This window comes from Amblyraja radiata, chromosome 2 (genome assembly GCF_010909765.2).
Source record: "Amblyraja radiata isolate CabotCenter1 chromosome 2, sAmbRad1.1.pri, whole genome shotgun sequence".
NCBI lineage: Eukaryota > Metazoa > Chordata > Chondrichthyes > Rajiformes > Rajidae > Amblyraja > Amblyraja radiata.
The window spans coordinates 116,757,871-116,785,208 of NC_045957.1; the positions used below are offsets into that span (position 1 = coordinate 116,757,871).

The 27,338-nt window shown below is 44.1% G+C and overlaps 1 protein-coding gene across 1 annotated transcript in view; it reads right to left on the bottom strand.

Annotated features, from left to right (window-relative positions):
- Nucleotides 1-2,405: 2,405 nt before the first annotated feature.
- Nucleotides 2,406-27,338, bottom strand: part of pard6g (par-6 family cell polarity regulator gamma) — a 26,425-nt gene continuing 1,492 nt past the window's right edge. The window contains exons 2-3 of the mRNA XM_033014143.1: nucleotides 12,855-13,077; nucleotides 2,406-4,192 (exon numbers count right to left, since the gene is read on the bottom strand). Coding sequence (XP_032870034.1) covers nucleotides 3,339-4,192; nucleotides 12,855-13,077 — 1,077 coding nt within the window. The 3' untranslated portion in view covers nucleotides 2,406-3,338. The remainder of the gene's footprint in view (nucleotides 4,193-12,854; nucleotides 13,078-27,338) is intronic.

The following is a 27,338-nucleotide window of genomic DNA, read 5'->3' on the forward strand; positions in this document are numbered from 1 at the left end:
TGCCATCCAGCAAACCTGCTATCCCTGCTAGTATCTTCTCTTTGATACCATGGGCTCTCATCTTCTTTAGTACCTTAACAACGGCCTTCTGAAAATCCAGGTAAACAACATCCACTGACTCTCCTTTGTCTGTCCTGCTATTTACTTACTCAAAAGAATTCTAACAGGATTGTCAGGCAAGGTCTCCCTTTCACAAAACCATGCTGACTTCGGCCTATTTTATTGTGTGTTTCTAAATACTCATAAATCCTCATAACATCCTTTATAATAATGGTCTCTAAAATCCTACCAACCACTGAAGTCAGGCTAATCGGCCTATAGTTTCCACTTAATGCAGACACAAAAAGCTGGAGTAACTCAGCGGGACAGGCAGAATTTCTGGAGAGAAGGAATGGGTGACGTTTCGGGTCGAGACCCTTCTTCAGACTGCAGTTTCCACTTTCCTGCTTCGCTCCCTTCTTGAACAGCGGCGTGATATTAGCAACTTTCCAATCGCCTGGAACCATCCCTAACTCGAGTGATTCTTGAAAGTTCACAACTAATGCCTCTGCAATCTCGAAAGCCTATTTAATTGTATTATTTAGGAAGCTTTTCAATGAGACCATTAAACTAATTCATATCTCCAGTAGATATGGGACATCACAAGCTGTTGTTCAGTGAGGTACAGGGGAAGTCTGGTCAATATTTATTCTACAGTCATCACAATGTGTTTATCTAATCAGTGGTGCTGAGATGTGGCGCTTATCTGTACAATTAGCTGCTGCATTTCCATACAATAGTGGCGACACCACAAGTACTTCCAACTATAATAGTGCTTCGGAATGTCTTGACGTCATGAAAGGCAAACGTGATAACTTCTTTATTTTTACAAAGAAGGGCAGGAAATATAACAACGCCATTCTACGGGGAATCACATCGTAGAAATTGCACAGTTTTGTAAAATTGAAAAAGGCCCTGCAGAAAAGGGCAGTATTTGAGCGAACGATGAGAAGCTTGTGGAATGGGAGCAAACTAGGCCAAGCAAACAATGGGACAAAGATTTAGTGCAAGGGGGAAAAAGAAAGTTAGAAAGCAGGGCAGTAGAGTTACCTCTACTGTTAGAAAGTGGGGCAGCCAGAGACCTGGGTTCAATCTTGACCACGGGTGCTGTCAGTAGAGAATTTGTACGTTCTCCCTGTGACCGCGTGGGGTTTTCCCCGGGTGCTCCAGTTTCTTCCCAGACTCCAAAGACGTACAGGTTTGTAGGTTAATTGGCTACGGTAAAGATTGTAAATGGACCCTGGTGTGTAGGATGGTGCTAATGTATCTGTGGCAGACTCGGTCGGCCAAAGGGACTAAATTCTCATTATTATCCATTTAAATTCTCAGTGAAGAACCAATTATAATTTGCAATGAGGGTAAAGGCATTAAAAAACTTCTGAAAGTTAAAAGCAAATTAAATATAACGTTTGAATGCTTCATGCATCTTTGGTTCCCTCAATAATAATCTCAATGACAATAATAATTTTCTAGTACAATGATGCTGGTTTCCACATATTGTATTAGTAGGTAAACAGGTGCATTGACAATCATTGCAGGTACAAAAATAGATACCCCGCCCCCCCTCCCCCCCCCCCCCCAAATAAGAGAACGCTTCATGTATAAAATTTGAAATGCATAAAATATAAGATACCATAAATTGATTTACAGATGAATTCAAGAGACTCAGATGACAATCACAATTTGGTCAAGCCTTAATTTGGTGTTCATGTCACTTTTAAAGCTCCTGATCATTTATTCCTCAGTATCCATTTTCTACACACTACTAACTGTCACTAGTGCCTATTTTGCTGATAGATTTATTATTATTTTCAGCTCCAAAGAGTATTTCTAGACATATTGTAGATGCACTTAGAGATACAGCGTGGAAACAGGCTCTTCGGCCCACCAAGTCCGCGATCACACTAGTACTATCACACCAGGGGCAATTTACTATCTTTACCAAAGCCAATTAACCTACAAATCGGTATGTCATTGGAATGTGGGAGGAAACTGGAGCACCCGGGGAAAACCCACGCAGGTCCAGGGCACGCCATACAAACTCCGTACAGGCAGCACCCGTAGTCAGGATCGAACCCGGGTCTCTGGCGCTGTAAGGCAGCATTTCTATCGCTGCGCCACCGTGCTGCCTTCTACAACTCAAGGACAGCTAGATCCGCTGGTCAAGAAGGCTTTTGGCTCATTGGCCCTCATCGGTCAGATTAATGAGTATAGAATTTGGGAGGTCATGTTGCAGTTGTATAAGACGTTGGCGAGGCCACATTTAGAGTATTGTGTTCACCTCTGGGCAACATGCTGTGGGAAAGATGTTGTTGTGCTGGAAAGCTCTGGCGCTGTAAGGCAGCAACTATCGCTGCACCACTGGGCACTTTTCTTTTTTTTTTTTACATTTGTAGCTATTCATCTCCAAACATACTCAACATTAAAATTTAGAAAACAAACCATGACCGTTGAGTTGGGCATTTTATTAGTCATCGGCGGGTGGTCAGTGTGGACTCGGTGGGCCGAAGGGACTGTTTCCGTGCTGTATCTTTCAATCAATTCAATTTTATGCTGAAACATATTTAGCTGCAGCGTGACATTGCCAAATGTCATTCTCTGCTATTGCCACAGATTATTGTAATTTAGCCACTTCTTCAGCCAGAGGGTGGCGAATCTGTGGAATTCATTGCCATAGACGGCTGTGGAGGCAAAATCATTGGATATTTTTAAGTTGGAGATTCTTGATTAGTATGGGTGTCCGGGATTATGGGGAGATAGCAGGAGAATGGGGTTGAGAGGGAAAGATAGATCAGCCATGGTTGAATGGCGGAGTAGACTTGAAGGGCCGAATGGTCCAATTCAGCTCCTAGAACCTATGAACTTCCAGATTGTATTTGTGTGTGGAACAATAGCTGTAATAATAAGAACTATGTTGAAGAATTAATGTTCCATTATTGCTACAAACGTCTGCTCATATCTAACAAGTGGTATTAAGCAAAACAATCATTTCTGACCACAGGCTAGCTCCATGATTATATTTTTAAAGTTTAAACTAATTTGGTATTGTGCTTTTCGATATACCGACTTATAAACTTCAATGATTTAAAATAATTTATGGCTTTGTGACCTATTTACCCACAAGATTTGAGTAGTAGTAGTTGCCTTTAAATGTTAAAGGCAATTCATAGAAAAACCGGAGATTACTAATTTTAGTAAAAAAAATAGGAAATGTTCCCCAAAATTTCCTGAAATTCAAACGACAGCGAAAGGCAACAAAGTCCATTATTGGCTGCTGACACCGAGCAGGATGGGAACTCTCAGAGTGTTATCACGGTTCCATCTTCCTCAATGCCGCCTCTGGTGAGAGCGAGACTGTGCCTCGCCTCAGCTTTGATTGCAGTCAACGTGTTAAGTATGCTCGCTCTGTTTTCTCGAATGGAGTCATTGAACGCCAGCTCCTTCTGCAGTCTCTGACTGAGATTACCAACGCTCGTCTGGGAAGTGGCAAAGGAGGAAGGCAGCGGCTTGAAGGGAATGCTGTGCGTGTCGTTGGTCCCCTCGATGATAATGTCAGCTTCCTCGTCGCTTTCGTCCTCGGGGTTGTAGTTGTGCATGGCGTGGGCAGACGACAGGCTGTGGTGACTGGACGTGCTGTCGTTGGAGTGGCCAGAGCTACCAGACATGCGGCTGCTGCGGATGACATTGTTCCTCTGGTTGACTGGCTTCACCGTGACGATGAGGTTGTGACTGTTGGCGATCATCATGTCTGTAACCTGATCGAGTGTTTTCCCCATCACCTCGATCCCATTCACCTCCAGCACTTCGTCGTTAACAGCCAGGAGCCCCGTGCTTTCGGCTAAACCTCCCGGCACCAGCCTCGAGATGAAGATGCCGGGAACCTTTTCAAGGCCGTGCGCGGTCACTCTCACGCTAGTGCCGTCTCGAATGTAGAATCCCAGGGGCTTCTCGCATCCGTGCTTGTACAACCGCACTCTCCGGTGAGTTTCAGGCAGAATGTCCACGTCAATAATGGAAGAAACCGGTCTGAAGTCTTGAGGAACGCTAATACTGAGGTGAACACGCTTCCGGAGGGTGTCGTTTCGGAGACCTCCCAGAGGTTTCTTCTTTCTTGTCAATGAATCGGTGCCAAAAAGATCGTAGTCTACCTCTTCTGAAAAAGTCAAAAGCAAATTTCTGAAAAGGTTCATTCATAATATTGTGCATCATCTAGGACTAAATTAAAACAAAATATAGAGCGATAGAGTCGCACATCGTGCAAACAGGCCCTTTGGACCTACTTGCCCACACCGGCCAACATGTCCCAACTACACTAGTCCCACCTGCCCACGTTTGGTCCATATCCCTCTAAACCTGTCCTATCCATGTACCTGTCTAAGTGTTTCTTAAATGTTGGGATAGACCCAGCCTCAACTACCTCCTCTGGCAGCTTGTTCCATACATCCACCATCCTCTGTGTGAAAAAGTTACCCCTCAAATTCCCATTAAATATTTTCCCCTTCACCATAAACCTATGTCCTCTGGTCCTCCAGACCCACTCTGTTTAAGAGACTCTGTGCATCTACCCGATCTATTCCTCTCATGATTTTATACACCTCTGTAAGATCACCCCCTCATCCTCCTGCGCTCCAAGGAATAGAGTCCTAGCCTACTCAACCTCTCCCTACAGCTCACACCCTCGAGTCCTGCAACTGTTGTTTAGAGATTCCAAATAGCAAAGCATTTCCAGAGAACAAACCTGCTATTTGAGATATTTTAAACCTATTTCAAGTCAAACTGGTTGCCGTGTAGACATTTCAAAGTGATAATATAGAATTAAACCAATTAGAATTCACAATGATAAACATTAGACAAGGAATGCATTATAGCAAAAATGCTAAAAAGCATTAGTAAAACTAATTTTAGGCCTTTTAGTCAAAATTATTCAATCGGATTACATAATGCAATTTAAAAATAGTGAAGATAAACACAAAATGCTGGAGTAACTCAGCGGGTCTGGCAGCATCTCTGGATATAAAGGATGGGGTTTGACCTTTCTTCAGACTGAAAGCAGGGGGGTGGGGGTGAGTGGAAGAGAAGAGGTGGTGGCGAGAAAAGATAGTGGTGCACAATTAAACAGAAGCCCTGTGTTAGCAGAGGAGATGCCTCACCTCCAAAACCGCCTGCCTCTTCAGCGACTGCCTGCCCCATTTGACGGGGAGTCTGAAGTGCCCACCCTGGCCTTATTAGCCATTTCAGAACCCATTAAACTGGAGTGGAAGTAAATCCCTTGAGAGACGACCGGAGATCAGGGTGGACTTTTAAAGAAATGGTCAGTGCACTTGTTAAAATTGGAGGAAGCTTCAATTAGTCTAAGTGATTAACGCTACAAAAATATTATTTAAAAAATGTAATTCTTTGGAGATTCATGTAGGCAAATAACAAACTGAAGCAAGACTACAGTCAGTGTCATGGAACAAGAGGCTACAGATGATAGTTAGTTGCTCCAGCTTCTATCTGCTGGTGGAACTCAGCGGGCAAGCAGCATCTGTGGGATGTGGGTATTGAAGGTACTGTCAACTTTCCAGGTCAAAATAATTTGGGTTAAAGCATTCATACGTTCCAGGAGCAGAATTAGGCCATTCGGCCCATCTGCCATTCAATCATGGCTGACCGATATTTCCCTCTCAACCCCATTCTCCTGTCTTCACCCCATAAGTGTTGTACTTCCGGTTGCGCTGGTGCCAGCTGCCTCCACCTTCATCTTTTTGTTTTTTTGTTATGTTGAAGTGTGTTTTTAATGTTTTTTTTAATATTTTAATGTGGGGGAAGAGGGTACGGTAAGGGGGGATACCGTCCTCGTCCCCCCCAGCGGCCTACCTACTGGATTGGCGCGGCCTTTCCTGCCTGGACCGACCAGAGCTCCAGCAGCGGCGGGACAGCGCTGATACATCGCGGGGCTGGCAATGCCTTACCGGGGATCGCCGTCTGGAGCCCGGAGTGCTGGGCCTGCGGCACCGACATCCTGGAGCTGTGGTTCGCGGAGCTCCCAACGCGGGCGGCGCTGACAAACATTGTGGGGTCTTGCGACTCTGCCCGGTTCGGCCTGCGGACTCGGGAGCTGCGGACTCCGGTGGGAGGCGGCTGATTGGGAGGTCCGGGCCGCTGAGGAGGATTTTCACTGTCGGGGTTCGGCGTCGGCGTTCCATCAGCCCGGCGAGAGGGCCTGAGCATCGGGCCGCCCGGGGTGGCGACTGCGAGTGCTCGGAAGGCCCCGACCACGGGTGAACATCTGGGAAGATCGGAGGGGAGGCTGGCTGGACTATGGTGCCTTCCTCACCAACTTTCTGTGTTTGTGCTTTTTTTAAAATCCTATTTTATTTTTAATATGTTTTATTATTTATTATTTATTTATTTTTATGATACTGACTGTAAAGGGAAATTCATTTTGTTGTCTCTAATTGAGACAATGACAATAAATTTGAATACAATACAATAACCTCTGACCCCTGTACTAATCAAGAATCTATTAATCTTCACCTTAAAAATACCCACTGACGGCCTCCACAGCCTTCTGTGGCAATGAATTCCACAGATTCATCACCCTCTGAATTCCTCATCTCCTTCCTAAAATAACGTCCTTTAATTCTGAGGTTATGACCTCTAGATCTACTCTCTCCCACTAGTGGAAACACCTCTCCACACCCATTCTATCAAAGCCTTTCACTATTCTGTACGTTTCAATGAGGTCTCCCCTCATCCCTCTATCCAGCAAGTACAGGCCCAGTGCCTTCAAAGGCTCGTCATATGTTAACCCGCTCATCCCTGGGATAATTCTTGTAAATCTCCTCTGGACTGTATTGCATTAAATGTCCTGATCGTGCAAAACTGTCTACTTCTAAATATAGAAACTGTTTACAGGAGCGGCGAACAATGTCAACGGGTGAATTTGAGAGATTGTGCTTCGGATGTTTATCATGTTTGTGTCTGTTTGTATTAAACAGGTAGCTTTGATCACAAAAGATTCGGACTCTTTTTTTCTTTTTGGTGCTTCGAATACCATTCAGTTCAATCTATTCAAGCCACAATCATCTTCAGTGACTTAATTCTGGTAAAATATTAGAGCTTGGCTGCTAGTTATAGACAGAAAAATCTGGAATAACTCAGCGGGTCAGGCAGCATCTCTGGAGAAAAGGAATAGGTTAATATTTCCGGTCGAGACCCTTCTTCAGACTCTGGTTGCTGGTTAGATCTATGTTCCCCAGAGAACTGCCTGAGCCGCTGAGTTACTCCAGCACTCTGTGTCCAGCATCTCTAGTTCCTTGTTTCTATGTATTCATCAATAACCTACTCTCTGGGTTGGATTTCATTGGGCCCGATGCTCTCTAAACCACACAAGTTCAGATCAAAGAGTTAAATCCTAGAGGTGAGATGAGAGCGAATTGCCTTGATATCAAGGCGGCATTTGATTGAGTATGGCGACATTGGGAAAAGTAAAGTCAATGGATGTCAAAGCAAACAGACTCCAGTTTAATTTAGTTTATTGTCACGTAGACGTCGGTACAGTGAAACACTTTTTTTTTTTTTTAAAGTGGGTGGAGTTGGAGGCTAATTGTGGCATATGCAAAATACCATTGCAAAGGTCACTCAGCTTTCTGGGTCTAACATTTGAGCCGTTTCATCAAGAAGGTGGCATCACAGGTAGATAGGGTGGTCAATAAGACTTTCAGCAAATTGCCCTTCATCAGTCAGGGTATTGAGTATAGAAGTTGGGAGGTCGTGTTCCAGTTGTACAAAATATAGGTGAGGCTACATTTAGAGCATCGTGTTCAGTTTTGGTCACCTTGTTATAGGAAAGCTGCCAAGCTGGAAAGGGTGCAGAGAAAATTTACGAGGCTGTTGCCAGGACTCGAGGATCTGAGCTATAGAGAGGTTGTGCAGACTAGGACTCCTTGGAGCGCAAGAGGATGAGGAGCGATCCTAGAGAGGTGTACAGAGGAATAGATCAGGTGAACACACAACCTCTTGCCCAGAGTAGGGGAATAGAGAACCAGGAGGCATAAAGTGCCCTCCATAATGTTTGGGACAAAGACCCATCATTTATTTATTTGCCTCCATACTCCACAATTTGAGATTTGTAATAGAAAAAAAAATACATGTGGTTAAAGTGCACATTGTCAGATTTTATTAAAGGGTATTTTTGTGCATTTTGGTTTCACCATGCAGAAAATATGTTTATACACAGTCCCCCATATTTCAGGGCACCATAATGTTTGGGACACATGGCTTCACAGGTGTTTGTAATTGCACAGGTGTGTTTAATTGCCTCCTTAATGCAGGTATTAGAGAGCTCTCAGCGCCTAGTCTTTCCATCACCTTTGGAAACTTTTATTGCTGTTTATCAACATGAGGATCAAAGTTGTGCCAATGAAAGTCAAAGAAGCCATTATGAGACTGAGAAACAAGAATAAAACACCAGCCAAACCTTAGGCTTACCAAAACCAACTGTTTGGAACATCGTTAAGAAGAAAGAGAGCACTGGTGAGCTTACTAATCGCAAAGGGACTGGCAGGCCAAGGAAGATCTCCACAGCTGATGACAGAAGAATTCTCTCTAGAATAAAGAAAAATCCCCAAACACCTGTTCGACAGATCAGAAACACTCATCAGGAGTCAGGTGTGGATTTGTCAATGACCACTGTCTGCAGAAGACATCATGAACAGAAATACAGAAGCTACACTGCAAGATGCAAACCACTGGTTAGTTGCAAAAATAGGATGGCCAGGTTACAGTTTGCCAAGAAGTACTTAAAAGAGCAACCACAGTTCTGGAAAAAGGTCTTGTGGACAGATGAAACAAAGATTAACTTATATCAGAGTGATGAGCAAAGTATGGAGGAGAGAAGGAACTGCCCAAGATCCAAAGCATACCACCTCATCTGTGAAACATGGTGGTGGGGGTGTTATGGCCTGGGCATGTATGGCTGCTGAAGGTACAATCTCACTTATCTTCATTGATGATGCAACTGCTGATGGTAGAAGCATAATGAATTCTGAAGTGTATAGACACATCCTATCTGCTCAAGTTCAAACAAATGCCTCAAAACCCATTGGCCGGCGGTTCATTCTATAGCAAGACAATGATCCCAAACATACTGCGAAAGCAACAAAGGAGTTTTTCAAAGCTAAAAAATGGTCAATTCTTGAGTGGCCAAGTCAATCACCCGATCTGAACCTAATTGAGCATGCCTTTTATATGCTGAAGAAAAAACTGAAGGGGACTAGCCCAGAAAACAAGCATAAGCTAAAGATGGCTGCAATACAGGCCTGGCAGAGCATCACCAGAGAAGACACCCAGCAACTGGTGATGTCCATGAATCGCAGACTTCAAGCAGTCATTGCATGCAAAGGATATGCTAAACCCGTAAAAAATACTAAACATGACTACTTTTATTTACATGACATTGCTGTGTCTCAAACATTATGGTGCCCTGAAATGGGGGGGGACTATGTATAAACACTGCTGTAATTTCTACATGGTGAAACCAAAATGTGTAAAAATGGCCTTTATTCAAATCTGACAATGTGCACTTTAACCACATGTGATTTTTTCCAATTACAAATCTCAAATTGTGGAGTTCAGAGGCAAATAAATAAATGATGGGTCTTTGTCCCAAATATTATGGATTACCATAAGGGGAGAAAGATTTAATGGAAACCTGTGGGGCAACTTTTTTTTACACAAAGGGTGGCGGGTGTATGGAAAGAGCTGCCATAGGACGTGGTCGAGGCTGATAGTATTCCGCCTTTTAATAAACATTTAGACAGGTACATGGATAGGACAGATTTAGAGGGATATGGGCTAAACGCAGGCAGGTGGGATTAGATGGGACATGTTGGTTGGTGTGGATAAGTTGGGCCGAAGGACCTGTTTCCAGGCTGTATGACTCTATAACACTGACAGCAGTTCATCTAAATCCTAGGTCTCCCTTTCCAACAATGTTGTGGAAAAACTGTCATAGATGAATAGTGTGGAAACAGGCCTTTTGGCCCAACTCGCCCACACTGACCAACAATGTCCCAGCTACCCTAGTCCCACTTGCCTGCGCTTGGTCCATATGCCCCCCCCAAACCTGTCCTATCACTGTACCTGTCCAGCTGTTTCTTAAATGATGGTATAGTCCCAGCCTCAACTACCTCTTCTGGCAGCTTGTTCCATACACCCACCACCCTGTGTGTGAAAACGTTACCCCTTGGATTCCTATTAAATCTTTTCCCCTTCACCTTGAACCTATGTCCTCTGGTCCTCGATTCTCCTACTCTGGGTAAAAGACTGCGCATCTACCCGATTTATTCCTCTTATGATTTTGTATACCTCTATAAAAGATCTCCCCTCACCCTACTACGCTCCATAGAATAGAGACCCAGCCTACTCAACCTCTCCCTATAGTTCACACCCTCTAGTCCTGGCAACATCCTCGTAAATCTTTTCTGAACCCTTTCAAGCTTGACCTTTAAGGAGGGTGACTTAATATTTTCTGAAGAACAATTGGGCACGGACAATAAATGCTAACCTTGCAGTGATGCTCAGGTCCCACATATGAATTAACGCACATATGTAAGACCATACACCCAACATGAGCAGCACCCTAAAATAACAGTTATCTAGATATTTGAGATTGCAGTATCTATAAAATGGCTGCTTGCAAGGCCTCAAGTAATTACATCTTCATGCTCCTAAATCGTATTGAAATCTAAAAAAAAAATCAAACGTTTAAAAAAATGGTTATTTTAGTGTATTTGCTAATTTAATTCAAGCGGTCTAAAAATGTATCTCATCCTAAAAACCGAAAACCAATTTATGCATTGAACTCATTATGTTTATAATTATTAGCTGATGTTCAGAATGCAGATGTGGAGGAATTTCTTTAGCCAGAGAGTGGTGAATCTGTGGAATTAATTGCCACAGAAGGCTGTGGCGGCCAAGTCATTGGGTATTTTTAAAGTGGAGATTGATAGGTTCTTGATTGGCGAGAGCATCAAAGGTTACTTGGAGAAGGCAGTAGAATGAGGTTGAGGGGGGGAATATAGATCAGCCATGATTGAATGGCACAAGCAGACACGACAGGTTGAATGGCCTAATTCTGCTCCTATATCTTATGATCAACAATCTGATAATATTTAACAAATATTTTCCACATAACTGCATCGTAATATTTAGTTGTATACATTTGATGACTCATCTAACTAAATCAAAGGAGCATGGGAATGCAGAGACAAAAATAAAATGGAGATGAAATATCCTGATATGAGGCTGGAGGAGGTGGGGCGCAGACAGAGGACAAATCTTTAGCACATCATGCAGTGCATTGGCAGTTTTGGGCCCCATATCTAAGGATGTGCTGGCATTGGAGGGTCCAGAGGAGGTCTACGAGAATGATCCCAGGAATGACTGGGTTAACATATGATGCATATCCCCCTTAATGCAATGGCGGCAGCCCTGTCAGCAGCGCGTTAGTTTTTTCAACTTTTTAATTTTTTTTAGTATGTTTTAAAGTATGTTTTTAATGTTTCTTTGTGTGTTTTGTGTGGGGGGTGGTGTGGGGGGGTGAGGGGGAAACCGTTTCGGCCGCCTCCTCCATGGAGAGGCGACTTTTTCCAGGTCGCCTCCCCCGTGGCCTAACAGCAAGGATCGGCGCGGCCTTTCCCGGAGACGCGCCCGGGGCTTCAGCGGCGGGCGCAGCGTGGACTCTCGGCGTGGAGCGGGTGAGCCCTCGCTTGGACTCGCCGGAGGATAGCGCTCCGTTTCGCTGGCCCGGGGCAGCCGGCAGCCTGAAGCCGCGGTCTGCACAGCTCCAGCTGGCGCGGTGTCTACAGCCCGAGATCCCTCGTGGGGGACCCGGGGGAAGAAGAAGCCATCACTGCCTGCCCGCGGTCAACTTCTACCGCAGGCGCGGTGTCGACTTACCATCACCTGTGGAGGGGAGCTTCGACCGCCGGCCCTGCGATCTGCGGTGCTTCTGGCTGCGGCGCGGCAGGAACTTTAAACTTTAAATCTTCGACCGCCGGCCTGCGGCCTACACCAACTTAAAGCCGCGGTCTCCGGTGGGGAGAGACGACTCTGGACTTGTACCTTGTCCTTTTACCATCTGGACGCCCGCAGCAACGGCTGCGGAGGGTTGAGGTCCCGACCACGGGGGAAAATGGAGGAGGACTGGCCAAATTGTGTGCCTTCCACCAGTGATGAATGCTGTGGTAGATGTTTATGTTAAATTTTTATTGTGTTTTTGTGTGTGTTCTTTATAATTGTACCGCTGCTGACATATTCATTTCACTTGCACTTTATGTGTCATGTGACAAATAAACCGTATTGTATTGTATTGATGCATGTTTGAAGACATTGGCCTGCATTCGCTGGAGTTTAGAAGAATGAGAGGGGACCTCAATGCAACTTTACAGAATAGTGAAAGGCCTGAATAGAGTAAATGTGGAGTGGCTGACCCAGCGGCCACAGCCTCAAGATTAAAAGGATGTACCTTTAGAAAAGAGACAAGGAAGAATTTCTTCAGTCAGAGGGTGGTGAATCTGTGGAATTCATTGCCACAGAAGGCTGTGGAGGCTGACAATACATATTGTTAAGGTGGATAATGACTGATTCTTGATTCGTACAAGTGTCAGGGGTTATGGTGAGAAGGTAGGTGAATGGGGTTGAGAGGGAAAGATAGATCAGTCACAATTGAATGGTGGAGTAGACTTGATGGACAGAATGGCCCAATTCTGCTCCTAGAATTTATTAACTAACATTTACCTTAATTTAAACTAATTTCAAAATCATACCTCTCCGTTGCACAAAAACTCTGAGCAATGGGTTAGCCATGGAAATAGCTTTATAGAAGTTGTCATTGTTGTTGATTGGAAGCAGGTCACCATGAACATCAGCATATCCAATTAATACATCCATGTTGGAGATGTTATGCGTATGAAGAATTAGGTTGTAGAATTCATCAAACTTTCCAGGCTTGTACCGGCACAACGAGAATCTTCGGAATTCTGCTCCAAACTGATCAAAAACAAAAATTAGTATGTCATTGTCTGTGAGCATATTTAATATTACATTTAGAAATATTAGGTCAATAGGAAAATACTAGTAACTTCCACATAAAGACAACTTCAGCTCACGATAGTGTTTATATAGAGAAAAGCAACGTTCAATCTCCAAAACACTGCTGAATCAAAGAATCGAGTAGAGTTTCCTTTTTCACTCCTAATCAAAGACTAGGAAAAGGCCAGACCCTCCAGTTCTCTTGGACAGGTCTGTATGAATTCATAGCAGAATATACTTTGGGAAGGTAGAAAAAAGTAATTAACAAAAATTAAGATATTAAGTCTATTATATTTTACAATCATGCTTCCTGAAGATGATGGCACCTTGCAAACATAGAAACATAGAAAATAGGTGCAGGAGTAGGCCATTCGGCCCTTCGAGCCTGCACCGCCATTCGATATGATCATGGCTGATCATCCAACTCAGTATCCCATCCCTGCCTTCTCTCCATACCCCATGATCCCTTTAGCCACAAGGGCCACATCTAACTCCCTCTTAAATATAGCCAAAGAACTGGCCTCAACTACATTCTGTGGCAGAGAGTTCCATAGATTCACCACTCTCCGTGTAAAAAATGATTTTCTCATCTCGGTCCTAAAAGACTTCCCTCTTATCCTTAAACTGTGCCCCCCAGTTCTGGACTTCCCCAACATCGGGAATAATCTTCCTGCATCTAGCCTGTCCAACCCCTTAAGAATTTTGTAAGTTTCTATAAGATCCCCCCTTATGTGGGACCTTGTCGAAAGCCTTCTGAAAGTCCAGATATAACACATCCACTGCAAGTGGCTGAGACTGTCTGTAGAAAATAAGGCAGCATGTCTTAAATCACAACTTGGACACCAACATTTACATTTACATTTTCTGAAATGGCGTAACTGAACAATTACATCAGAGAATTATATTTACACTACGCTGGCTCGGCAAGGCCAGCAGCATAATCAAGGACAAGTCACTCTTCTACCCTCTCCCATCAGGCAAGAGGTACAGAAGTGTGAAAACGCACACCTCCAGATTCAGGGGCTGCTTCTTCACAGCTATAATCAGGCAACTGAAGCTTCCTATCAACAACCAGAGAGCGGGTCTGAGCTACTCGGACTTTCTTTAATCAGACTTTACTGGACTATATCTTGCACTAAACGTTATTCCCTTCATCACGTATCTGTACACTCTGCTTGGCTCGATTGTATAATCTTTCTGCTGACTGGTTAGCACGCAACAAAAAAAATTTCACTGTACATGTGACAATAAACTAATCTTCCTATTGTCAAGATAGTAGTAGTAGTAGTAGGACTTATATGCATTCTCTGGAATATTATAGCACATATAAAACTCATGCAAATCATCAAATAACTTTTTATTGGTGATAGAGCATTAAATTGACGTCCAATTTCTTTTGCAATTGTATTTTTTTAAATGATTAAATAGCTTTAAAGTTTAATTATGTGCATTGTATATATACAATAATTTTAGGGGTGCATTATCCTTCTGTGATAAATATCTATCCAGGATAAAACAAAAATTACATGTTGCTGCATCTCCATTCTGACATTTCAAAAGATGCCATAGGGTTAATGGCTCAAACTGGCTCAAATTCAAACTGTAGTTTGATCTCTGGAAAGACTAGACAATAATCCATTTTGGATGAATTGAATGCTTTCAACTAAATTCTTTCTTGTGCCACGTGCAGAACTCACACTAATTCTGTTCCTTTTCTTCCTATACAAAATTCCCCTCAATTTTTGGCTCAGTGGCAAGGCAAAACATTCAAACCAACTAGTTTAAGAAGTGGGGTCCCACCCCAAAACATCACCTATCCATGCGTTCCAGAGATGCCGCCTGACCTGCTGAGTTACTCCAGCACTTTGTGTTCTTTGTGTCACCCATTCCTTCTTTCCAGCGATGCCGCCTGTCCCGCTGAGTTACTCCAGTATTTTGTGTCTATTTTGAGTTTAAATCTTTAATTGACCCATTTACTCGTCACTGAAAGACAACTGCTGTGACTCCCCTTTTGTCTCCTCACATATCACTGGCGCTTGAAAGGCTATACCTATTCAACAAGCTAAGCACCGACCGTAATCCCACCTACAATCCTGCTTCCTTTCAAGGGGCACTAAGCCTTCAACTGCTTCCTTCTGTATTCCCCACAATTCATGGCTTGTTCACTTTCATCAGATGTTGAAAGATTTCTTCCAAAATGCTGCTGAGCATTTCTGTTTGAAGGCCACTTCAATATACTTCATACACATGTATTAACCTTAACACGACATTCAAGTCCAGTCTGTCACCATTGTGTTATGTTGACGGTATTGCATAAATGTTTATCCTTTTGGATATTTAAGCCGAATAAAAAAAAGTACTGAAAAAGTTGGAAAGCTGAAACATGACCAAATCTATTTTCTGAACTATTTCTTATTAATATTTAAGCTTAACAGGTTTAGACAGCATGACTTATTTTGCCTGAGGCAATGTTTCAAATATTATAAATCATTCAGATCACATTTATTTTTAAAGTTAAATATTTTGTTTAATTTATTTTTGACAGGAAACAAACACCTGACATTTAGTTTAGAGATACAGTGTGGAAACAGGCCCTTCAGCCCACTGAGTCCGCGCCGAGCAGAGATCCCCGCATACTAACACTATCCCACACACGCTAGGGACAATTTTACCAAGCCAATTAGCCTACAAACCTATACGTCTTTGGAGTGGGAAGAAACCGGAGCACCTGCAGGGCACGGAGAGAACGTACAAACTCCGTACAGACAGCACCCATAGTCAGGATTGAACCCGGGTCCTTGCCACGGTAAGGGAGCAACTCTAATACTGCGCAACCCTAATGTTCTATATTTTGTCGGTATTGCAATGGCTATAATTAAACTACATTAATTCAAAAGAATCTGATTGCAGCATGAAAAATGTATACCCAATGGAAATATGATTAGTTAAATTTTAGTTTCGAGATACAGCATGGAAACAGGCCCTATGGCCCACGGTGTCTGCGCCGACTAGCGATCCCACAGATGATCTGAAAGAGTATTGAGATTAGGCAACATTCTGCGTTGGTTCCAATTTTCTAAAATAATGATCTAAAAAAAGAACATATTTCCACATGCGAAACGCAAAATGTTAAATGCAAATTTGCCACAATGTAATTACATCCTCCTGCATCGGTTAAATTGCTATCCAACTTAATTCTGTGCAGCAACATATTCATTTCTAAGCCCCAAAATTTCAACAACTCAAATTTACTGCGTAGTAGATACTTAAAAGATGAACAGCTTCTGGAAGTGATTTTAATAAACTAGCAGTTTGTTTCTGTGTGCCATAAATAATGCAGGGAGTTGTGGACGTAGCCCAGACCATCACGCAAACAAACCCTTCCATTGACCCCATCTACACTTCATGCTGCCTCGGCCACCAGCATAATCAAGGACCAGTCTCATCACGGTCACTCTGTCTTCTCCCCTCTCCTAACAGGCAAGAAGTACAGAAGTTTGAAAGCGCACAGCTCCAGATTCAGGGACAGTTTCTTCACAGCTGTTATCAGACAATTGAACATCCTATCAACAACTAGAGAGCAGTCCTCACCTCCCATCTATCTCATTGGAGACCTTTGAACTATATTTAATCAGACTTTACTGGACATTATCGTGCACTAAACGTTAGACCCTTTATCCTGCATCTGTACACTGTATTGTACAATGGCTTGATTGTAATCATGTATACATTTTTCATAGACTGGATAGCATGTATCAAAAAACCTTTCACTGTACCTCAGGTACATGTGACATACCAGACTAAACTAAACTAACAGACAAGAATGAATACATCTAAAACAGCCACAACTTAATAATCCTATAATAAGATATACACAAAATGCTGGAGTAAGTCAGCAGGACATGCAGCATCTCTGGAGAGAAGGAATGGTTGCCTTTTTGGGTCAAGACCCTTCTTCAGACCTGATCTTATAAACTGTTTACCAACTTTGCACAAAAATAAAATCACAATTTGCACTCAGCAAATCAATGCAAATTAGTTATTTTGAATACATCGCATAATCAAGCCTTATGCCCAATTATTTTAATCATTGGACATTACAAGAATGGCAGAAAATTTCCATTAAAAGATAACTAGACATTGTGTGCCAGTGAGTGGTAAAAACAGGCTCGGACAAGCACGGCGTTTATTTTGAAATTTTAAAACTAAAACCAGTTTTGCAGGAACTCTCCATTCTAAGAAATAAGACTAAACTATTGCACAGTGTAGATAAACACTAGTAAGTGTACACAGCAGTGCAAGCAGGTCTAATTCACACAAGAAAAAGCTTTTGCCATGCATTATAAAATTTGATGCAAAACTATTTGTGGCTGTTTATTAAAGTATTTTATAGTCAGTGAAGGTTCATTTCAAGATTTGCCACCATTGTACTGGTAATAACCAGGATAGCCTGTTTGCACTTAGCAAGCTTCCACAAATGTCATTGTGATAGCAACCAGATAATGTTTGTTTAGTGATGTTGACAATGATAATATTGAGTGGTGCCAGATATTTATCTTGTTTCCCTAAGGTATATTTTTCATGCCACTTTGACATTCGCATTGTTCCACACATCCCTCCCTCCACCTTCTCTATGAAAAGTCAACTTGCATGTCTCCTCCCCGGTTGTGACAAAATGTTACCTGTTTCTCTTTCCAAGATTCTCCGTGACCTACGGAGCTTTTCTGCCATTTTTCTTTTTTGTTTAGAAAAATTAGTTTCTTCCAGACCCTGTCTATCTAAAAACACTACATGTCTGGTCATACTAACCTGCAAACACCCGATCTTGTCTGAACTTGTAAGCTAAGCAGGCTGAAGCCAAGTTAATATTTGGATGGGAATAAATACCAGGTGCAGTAGTCATAGAGGTAGCAAAGTGGCACAGTTTACTTTAGAGATACAGCGTGGAAACAGGCCTTTTAGCCCACCGAGTCCACCCTGACCATCAATCACCCATACACTAGTTCTATCCCACACACTAGGAACAATTTACAGATGCCATTTAACCTACACGTCTTTGGAATGTGGGAGGAAACCAGGGTTTACAGAGAAAATCCATGCAGTCACAGGGAGAATGTCCAAAAACTCTGGACAGACAGAACATGTAATCAGAATCGAACCCGGGTCTCTGGCTCTGTTAAGGGCCTGTCCCACGAGCATGCGACTCCATGCGGCAAGCACAACCTAAAGGGCCTGTCCCACGAGCATGCGACTGCATGTGGCAAGCCCGACCAAACCAGAAGCGGGGGCCGCGTGAGTGGCATGAAGTTCAAGCGAAGTCAGCGGGAAGTTCGCGCGTGACGTAGGCGTCGAGGCGGTGCGTACGGTGTCAAGGCGGCTGCGGGCCGGCAGGCCGTTGCCGTGCGGAATTTTTGAACACGGTCAGTTTTTCGGAGCCCCGCGCGATGTAGGGACCAACTCCATACGGCTCCGGCGATCGAAGTGGGACCGGCCCCGCGAGACCGTACTGCTCAAGCGACCACGTTAGGTCACGCTTGCCGCATGGAGTCGCATGCTCGTGGGACAGGCCCTTAAGGCAGCAACTCTACCGCTGCGCCACTGTGGAGCCTACAGATGGTCGCGCTGTAGTCTCTGTATCCCCACTTTGTAGGGAACGGATGAGAAAGTGGGATAATATAGAACTAGTGTGAACAGGTGATCGATGAACTCGGAGGGCCGAAGGGCCTGTTCCCATGCTGTATCTCTGAACTAAATTAAGGTTCATTCCACAACTAAGAACCATTTCAAGGTTTCCGAATTAGGTTATGCGCTGAGAACCATATGTTAAGATGGAAATTGACAAATCAAATCTCCACTAAGAAATGCATCTCCATTAACCCAGGAACTAATAATGCAAGGCTAAAACCTGCCCAAAGCTTTAAAACTTCAGTTGTGATTCCATGGCTTCCAACATAATAACAATCAGAAGCTAGTCAATATAGGTGACTTTTTAAAAATAATTTATATAGAAAATAAAACAGAATCTTGATAACTATTTGACCAAATGACCAAATGGTGCCAGCACAATAACCTGGCTCTCAACACCAGCAAAACCAAGGAACTGATTATGGACTTTGGAAGGGATAGGATAGGGACCCACAATCCTGTTTATATCAATGGGACGATGGTGGAAAAGGTCAAGAACTTCAAATTCCTGGGCGTGCATATTTCCAAAGATCTTTCCTGTTCCCAGCACACTGATACAATTATAAAGAAAGCACATCAGCGCCTCTACTTCCTGAGAAAATTACGGAGAGTCGGTATATCAAAGACGACTCTCTTGAACTTCTACAGGTGCACAGTAGAGAGCATGCCGACTGGTTGCCTCGTGGCTTGGTTCAGCAACATGAGTGTCCAGGAGCGGAAAAATAATTCAGAAAGTTGCACCACTGCCCAGTCCATCATCGGCTCTGACCTCCCCACCATCGAAGGGATCTATCGCAGTCGCAGCCTCAAAAAGGCTGCCAACATCTTCAAGGACCCACACCATCATGGCCACTCACTCATCTCTCCGCTGCCATCAGGTAGAAGGCACAGGAGCCTGAAATCTGGTACATCCAGGTTCAGGAACAGCTTCTTCCCCACAGCCATCAGGCTATTAAACTCGCCATCAAACAAACTCTGAACTATAACAGCCTATTGCACTTTATCTGTTTATTTATGTGTATATATATGGTCTACGCTATATAGACACACTGAACTGATCTGTATTTATGCTTACAATACTCTGTTGTGCTGCAGCAAGCAAGAATTTCATTGTCCTATCTGGGACACATGACAATAAACTCTCTCGAATTGTTTTAATTTGGAGCTTTTCAAATCATGAATCATTTAAGCAATAATGCTACTTATCTCCATTAAAGATTAATCAATCGCAGCCCGAAACTAATCTCAAGCAAATATTTTGAATAACAGAGGAATAGTTTCGAGGTATGCATATCCCTAGAGCTGCTATTTACCTCAAGGAGACCCTTTAATCGGACATTATCTTTTAGTAAACATTATTCCCTTTATCATGTATTTGTACACCGGGGATGGCTCTATTGTAAGCATGTATAGTTTTTTCCGCTGAAGGGTTAGCATTATAACAAAAACCTTTATACTGTACCTCAATACATAGAGTCAGAGTGACACAGTGTGGAAACAGGCCCTTCGGTCCAACTTGCCCACACCGGCCAACATCTCCCAGCTACACTAGTCCCACCTGCCAGCATTCGGCAGCAACATGTGACAATAAACAAAACTCTCCTGGGTCCAGAATATCAATGTAATCACAAAGAAAGTCATCAATGCCTCTACATCTTTAGAAGATTGAAGAGATTGAAGAGATTTGGTATGTCGACGAATACTCTATCAAACTTCGATATGCGTAGGTTAGAGCACACACTGACTGGTGGTATTACGGTCTGGTTCAGCAACTCAAACGTCCAGGAACAGAGAATGGCATGTTGGCCTTCATAACAAGAAGAGTTGAGAATAGGAGCAAAGATGTCCTTCTGCAGTTGTGCAGGGCCCTAGTGAGACCACACCTGGAGTATTGTGCGTAGTTTTGGTCTCCAAATTTGAGGAAGGACATTATTGCTATTGAGGGAGTGCAGCGCAGGTTCACAAGGTTAATTCCCGGGATGGCGGAACTGTCATATGCTGAGAGAATGGAGCGGCTGGGCTTGTATACTCAGGAATTTAGAAGGATGAGAGGATATCTTATTGAAGCATATAAGATTATTAAGGGGTTGGACACGTTAGAGGCAGGAAACATGTTCCCGATGTTGGGGGAGTCCAGAACCAGGGGCCACAGTTTAAGAATAAGGGGTAAGCCATTTAGAACGGAGATGAGGAAACACTTTTTCACACAGAGTTGTGAGTCTGTGGAATTCTCTGCCTCAGAGGGCGGTGGAGGCCGGTTCTCTGGATACTTTCAAGAGAGCTAGATAGAGCTCTTGAAGATATCGGAGTCAGGGGTTATGGGGAGAAGGCAGGAACGGGGTACTGATTGTGGATGATCAGCCATGATCACATTGAATGGCCGTGCTAGCTTGAAGGGCCGAATTGCCTAATCCTGCAGCTATTGTCTATTGTCTAGACCACAGAGAGTGGTAGACACTGCCCAGTCCATCATAGGTTAACTAGTAATAGTTATATATTTATTTTATTACAGTAAACCCTTGCTGTAACAGGTCATGGGGGGAGGGGAAGAATGGTGTCTGTTATAAGTGGGTAATGGGCTATCATTATGTGAGTTTTTGTGTATTAACCAGCGCCTGTGGTTTGTTTCTACAGCCAAACAACCACAGGTGTTGGTTAATACAGAAAAGAACACAAAGCCAGACACAAAATGCTGGAGTAACTCAGCGGGACAGGCACCATCTCTCTGGATAGAAGGAATGGGTGACACAAAGTGCTGGAGTAACTCAGCAGGTCAGGCAGCATCTCTGGAAAACATGGATAGGTGACGTTTCGGGATGGGACCTTTCTTCAGACTCTCGGTCTGGAACTGGGCCTGCAATCCAAGATGAGTTGACAGCCCCGGCCTGCTGGTGGCCGGTGGAGAGGCACGGATCGGCGAAGTCAACGGCCGTGGAGAGAGTGTAGGTAAGGGTCGGCAGTGGCAAGTGCGGCTTAGAAGGGGCCGAGGAAGCTGTGCGGGATGGGGTTGGCATCGGCAGCCCAGCCTGGCGGTGAAGGTTGGTAGGTCTGTCCGCTATAACTGAAATCCATTATAAAGAGGTTTGTAAAAACAAGGGGTTACTGTTTTATATATTTATCTGTGTTTTAACTCTTGACTCTATAGTTCTGCAATGTTATATCCTTCACAAAAGGACAAGAGAGGGATGAGAGGGTATTTCATTGAAACATACAAGATTGTTAAGGGTTTGGACACGCTAGAGGCAGGAAACATGTTCCCGATGTTGGGGGAGTCCAGAACCAGGGGCCACAGTTCAAGAATAAGGGGTAAGCCATTTAGAACGGAGACGAGGAAACACTTCTTCACACAAAGAGTTGTGAGTTTGTGGAAATCTCTGCCTCAGAGGGCGGTGGTGGCAGGTTCTTTGGATACTTTCAAGAGAGAGCTAGATAGGGCTCTTAAAGATAACGGAGTCAGACGATATGGGGAGAAGGCAGGAACGGGGTACTGATTGGGGATGATCAGCCATGATCACATTGAATGGCGGTGCTGGCTCGAAGGGCCGAATGGCCTACTCCTGCACCTATTGTTTATTGACAGAGGCGGCTCAGGAAACATACTAAATAAAACCAGGAAATTTTAGTCATGAAAGAATAAAATCATCCAACAAGTGCTGTAAAACTGTCATTGTAAGTCATTAAGATGTGTTGTTTACCCATGCACTGTGTCCATTACATAATTAATGTGAAAAGTACAACAATACTAAAGAACAGAGAAGTTGTTCAAGTGATTTTTTCCTCATGCATCCCAGCAACAACAAATGATAGTGAAGCCAGCCAACAATTTTGGCAGTGTGAACCAAAGATACTAGAGCTCTACGATCTTCGGTGTGAACATTCACACTGTTGTTTCCATGCAACTAATCTGATTACCCTGAGATAGTCATTGTTTAGAGATGCTAGTGTGGCAGAATCCTACATGCAATTAAGATAGAATAGACTCCACAAGGCAAAACCTGCCCTCGGGCTGATTCCTGAAGTCAGTTTCCACGTGGCTATCCCCTGATGGAACACGCAGGCTGCAAACAGCAAGGTATACGCCAACATGCTGAGATGGCAAATTTTGTGCTTGTTCCTTTCAAGTCAAAGTTAATGGGTTAGCGTGCCTCATTAGCACCATACAGATCTCACCAGATACCTCATTCTGCTTCGGCAAGGCCAGCAAGAGTTAAGAGTCAAGTCAAGAGTGTTTTATTGTCATATGTCCCAGATAGGACAATGAAATTGTTACTTGCTGCAGCACAACAGAATATGTAAATGTGGTACATAACGGGGGAAACAAAAGTCCAGTGTGTGTATACACATGCACACATACTCAATAAATAAACAAAATATAGCGCAATAATAATAATAGTCTATTATACTTCAGAGCTTGTTTGTTGTCATGTTTAATAGCCTGATGGTTGTAGGGAAGAAGCTGTTCCTGAACCTGGTCGTTACAGTTTTCAGGCTCCCATACCTTCTTCCCGATAGCAACGGTGCAATGAATGTGTGGTGTGGGTCTTTGATGATGTTGGCCGCCTTTTTGAGGCAGCGACTGCGATAGATCCCTTCGATGGTGGGGAGGTCAGAGTCGGTGATGGACTGGGCAGTGGCCACAACTTTTTGCAGTCTTTTCCGCTCCTGGATGTTCAAGTTGCTGAACCAAGCCACGATGCAACCAGTCAGTATGCTCTCTACTGTGCACCTGTTGAAGTTCAAGAGAATCCTCTTTGACATACCAACTCCGTAATCTTCTCAGAAAGCAGAGGTGCAGATGTGCCTTCTTTATAATTGCATCAGTGTGCTGGGACCAGGAAAGATCTTTGGAAATATGCACGCCCAGGAATTTGATGTTTTTGACCCTCTCCACCATCGTCCCATTGATAAAAACAGGGTTGTGGGTCCTCACCCTTCGCCTTCCAAAGTCCACAATCAGTTCCTTGGTTTTGCTGATGTTGAGAGCCAGGTTGTTGTGCTGGCACCATTTGGTCAGTCGGTCGATCTCACTTCTATACTCCGATTCATCAGCATCTGTAATTCGTCCCACAACAGTGGTGTTGTCGGCAAACTTGAAGATAGAGTTCGCCCTACATCCGGCTACACAGTTATGAGTATAGAGTGAGTAAAGCAAGGGGCTGAGCACGCAGCCTTGAGGTGCTCCTGTACTGAATGTTACTGAGGATGAGGTATTTCCGCCAATTCGAACAGACCGTGGTCTGTGGATGAGGAAGTCGAGGATCCAATTATAGAGGGTTGCGCAGAGACCCAGTTCCGTGCACTTGGTAACCAGCTTTTTTTCCGTATCAAAAAATCATTTATTTAATTTCAACACGATACAAAGACCAAAAGACCCCAAAAAAAACCGTGGTGACATACCTACCACCATGTTACAAAATCATCAAACAACTGTGTTACAAATATTCTAATAACTACTGTACAACCCCGGTAAAGGGGAAGCATCTGCTTCTTCCGCCTGGTAAGCGAACTGTAGTGGGTCGAGGTTCTTGTTGAGGTAGGAGTTGATATACCCCATAACCAACCTCTCAAAGCACTTCAGCACCACAGATGTTAGTGCCACTGGTCGGTAGCCGTTAAGGCACGTCACCTTACTTTTCTTGGGCACCTGTATTATTGATGCCCTCTTAAAGCAGGTGGGAACCTCACACCTCAGAAGTGAGAGGTTGAAAATGTCTGCAAAAACTCCAGCCAGTTGGTCTTCCCAGTGTTATCAGGCAACTGAACCATCCAACCTACCACAACTAGAGCAGTCCTGAACTACTATGTGTAGGAAGGAACTGCAGATGCTCGTTTACACCAAAGATAGATACAAAATGCTGGAGTAATTCAGCGGACAGGCAGCATCTCTGGATAGAAGGAATGGGTAATGTTTCGGGTCGAGACCCTTCTTCAGACTACTATCTACCTCATTGGAGACCCTCAGACTATCTTTCATCAGATTTACTGGCTTTATCTTGCACTAAACGTTATCCCCTTTATCCTCTATCTGTACACTGTAAATGGCTCGATTGTAATCATGTATTGTCTTTCCGCTGACTGGTTAGCACGCAACAAAAGCTTTTCACTGTGCCTCGGTACACATGACAATAAACTAAACTCAACCTCAAAAATACCTGTCTGGGGCTAGCAGAGTGTGCATATACAACAACTTGCATTTACGTGGTGTTTATATCACTGCAGAACATTTCAAAGCCCTTCACAATGGTTTTATCAAACAACATTTTACGCAGAGATAATAGGGTAGGTGAGCAAGAGGGGTGATTTTCGAACAATCTTCGATTGATTTTGTTGAAGAACAATCTTGAAGGATGGGGCAAATAAATGGGAAGGTGGCAAAGTCCAGAAAATAGATCGCAAACAGCGAAAGCACAAAATAAATTTAGGAATATACATACACAGTGACAATTGAATAAATTCACAGATCTGGGAGGGCTGCAGAGCAGTATGGAGATGAAACAGGTTTGGGCCATGGAGATTTGAAAAACTTCGGGTTATGAACAAATGAACCTCTGAACAAGACGGAACAGGGACAGCAGAATTACGTTGGGGAGATTTGAAGCAGGTGAAAGGTAGAGGCTGTACAAGAACAATACATACAAGGGCGTCATGGTGGCACAGCCTTGCAGTGCCAGGGACCTAGGTTCGATCCTGACTACGGATACGGTCTGCACGTTCCCCCCGTGACCTACATGGGTTTTCCCCGGTGCTCCGGTTTCCTCTCACAGATGTACAGGTTTGTAGGTTAATTGGCTTGGTAAAACTGTAAATTGTCCCTAGTGTGTGTAGGATGGTGTTAGTGCGGAGATTGCTGGTTCATGCGGACTCAATAGGCAGAAGGGCCTGTTTCCGCACTGTATCACTAAATAAGATAAAGGCGTTGATGAAGACTCAAACAGCTGAGACAGGCAAACAGGCCACATGTCACAAAGTGCTGGGGGAACTCTGGAGTCAGGCAGCATCTGTGGAAGGGACTTTCAGGTAATGTTTCATGTCGAGATCCTTCTTCAGACCCCGAGACTAAAGAAGATGCCCGCGCGCTGACCGTTCCCTCTACAGATGCAGCCCGATTTGCTGAGTACCTACAGCACTTTATATTTTGCCCCAGATTCCAGCATTGCAACTCCTTGGGTCTCCAGGCTAAGTTACAAAAGTGGACACATACCATCATGCAGTTCGAAACACTTCCCAGGACCGAGATAGAGGCCAAGCTTCAAAAAAGTTTTAAGCCTCAAACCAGCTAGGGAACGGAATGAGGTAACGAGGTTCACCCTTCCTATTAATCAGCTCTTGGGAATTTCTGCTCATGTCGTGAAATGATCAAGTGATTTCAGAGCAAGCAGTAACATGCAAACTGTTAGCCGAAAACTCCCACTTCAGGTACAATTTATCATAAAGCACGCAAATGGCATGGATATTGCACAAGATTACAAGAAACAAAACTCGTTTGGAAAGCAACATCAACCCGAAACGCGTGATGTATTCACAGTAATCCTAACATCCAGTTGAACGAACAGCAAACCTCTAGCCAAATCTAGTTGCAGCTGACCCTGGAGAAACAGGTCCCCAGGGGGAAAAAAACCTCAGGAGGGCTGGGAGAAGTGAGGAGAAGGACAGGGGTGGGGTGGGGGTAACAACTCTCTCCAACTGCCGAGACACCGTCCGTCCCCCGTCCCCCCCCCCTCTACTGCTGCTGCCTGAACTATTCAGCAGTTCCCAGAATTTTCTGAATTTATTACAGAATTTCCAGCATCTACTTCTGGATATTCAACAGGTTCCAGATGTCACTTCCTCCACTTTGTTTTTTTTACACACACACACCGACGCAGAGAGCGAGAGAGAGGGAGAGAAGAAACATTTTTATTACAGCTTTGCCCCAAAACTTTTCTCCACTTTAAATGGAAATCGGCCTTGCTTTATTTTTTGTGAGTGAGAGGGGGGGGGGGGGGGGTTGTGGGCGTTCCTTTGCTGGGAGATGACTCCCGTCTCGTCTGCTGGTGATTTAAAAGACAAAAGGATGGCTTGGGAGTATAAAAGGAGGCGGCAGCAGCACAAGCAGTGTTGACGTTTGGAGCCCCCCCCCACACCCCAATTATTCCCACCATTCCCCACCCTCAGCCCCTACCAAAAACCCTCCAACATCCACCAATTTCCCCCCCCCTCTCCACCTAACCCCACCACCCACCCTACACCTAAACTGCCCCCATCCATCTCCCCAATTCACTCAATTCCCATAACCCCTCCACACCAATCCCACACAAACCCCACCCAACTCCCCTAACCCAATACACCCACCAACCCCCCCAACTCCCCTAACCCCCTCCACCTCCCCCTCAATTCCTCCACAACCCCCCCCCCCCACCACCCAATTCACCTAACCACACATCTTCCCCCTAAACTCCCCCTCCCACCCCCAGCCTCCCCACCCAAATTCCCTAATTCCCCCAACCCTCACTAACTTCCTCCCATCTCCTTCGGGGCTCAGCCCCCGTTTACGT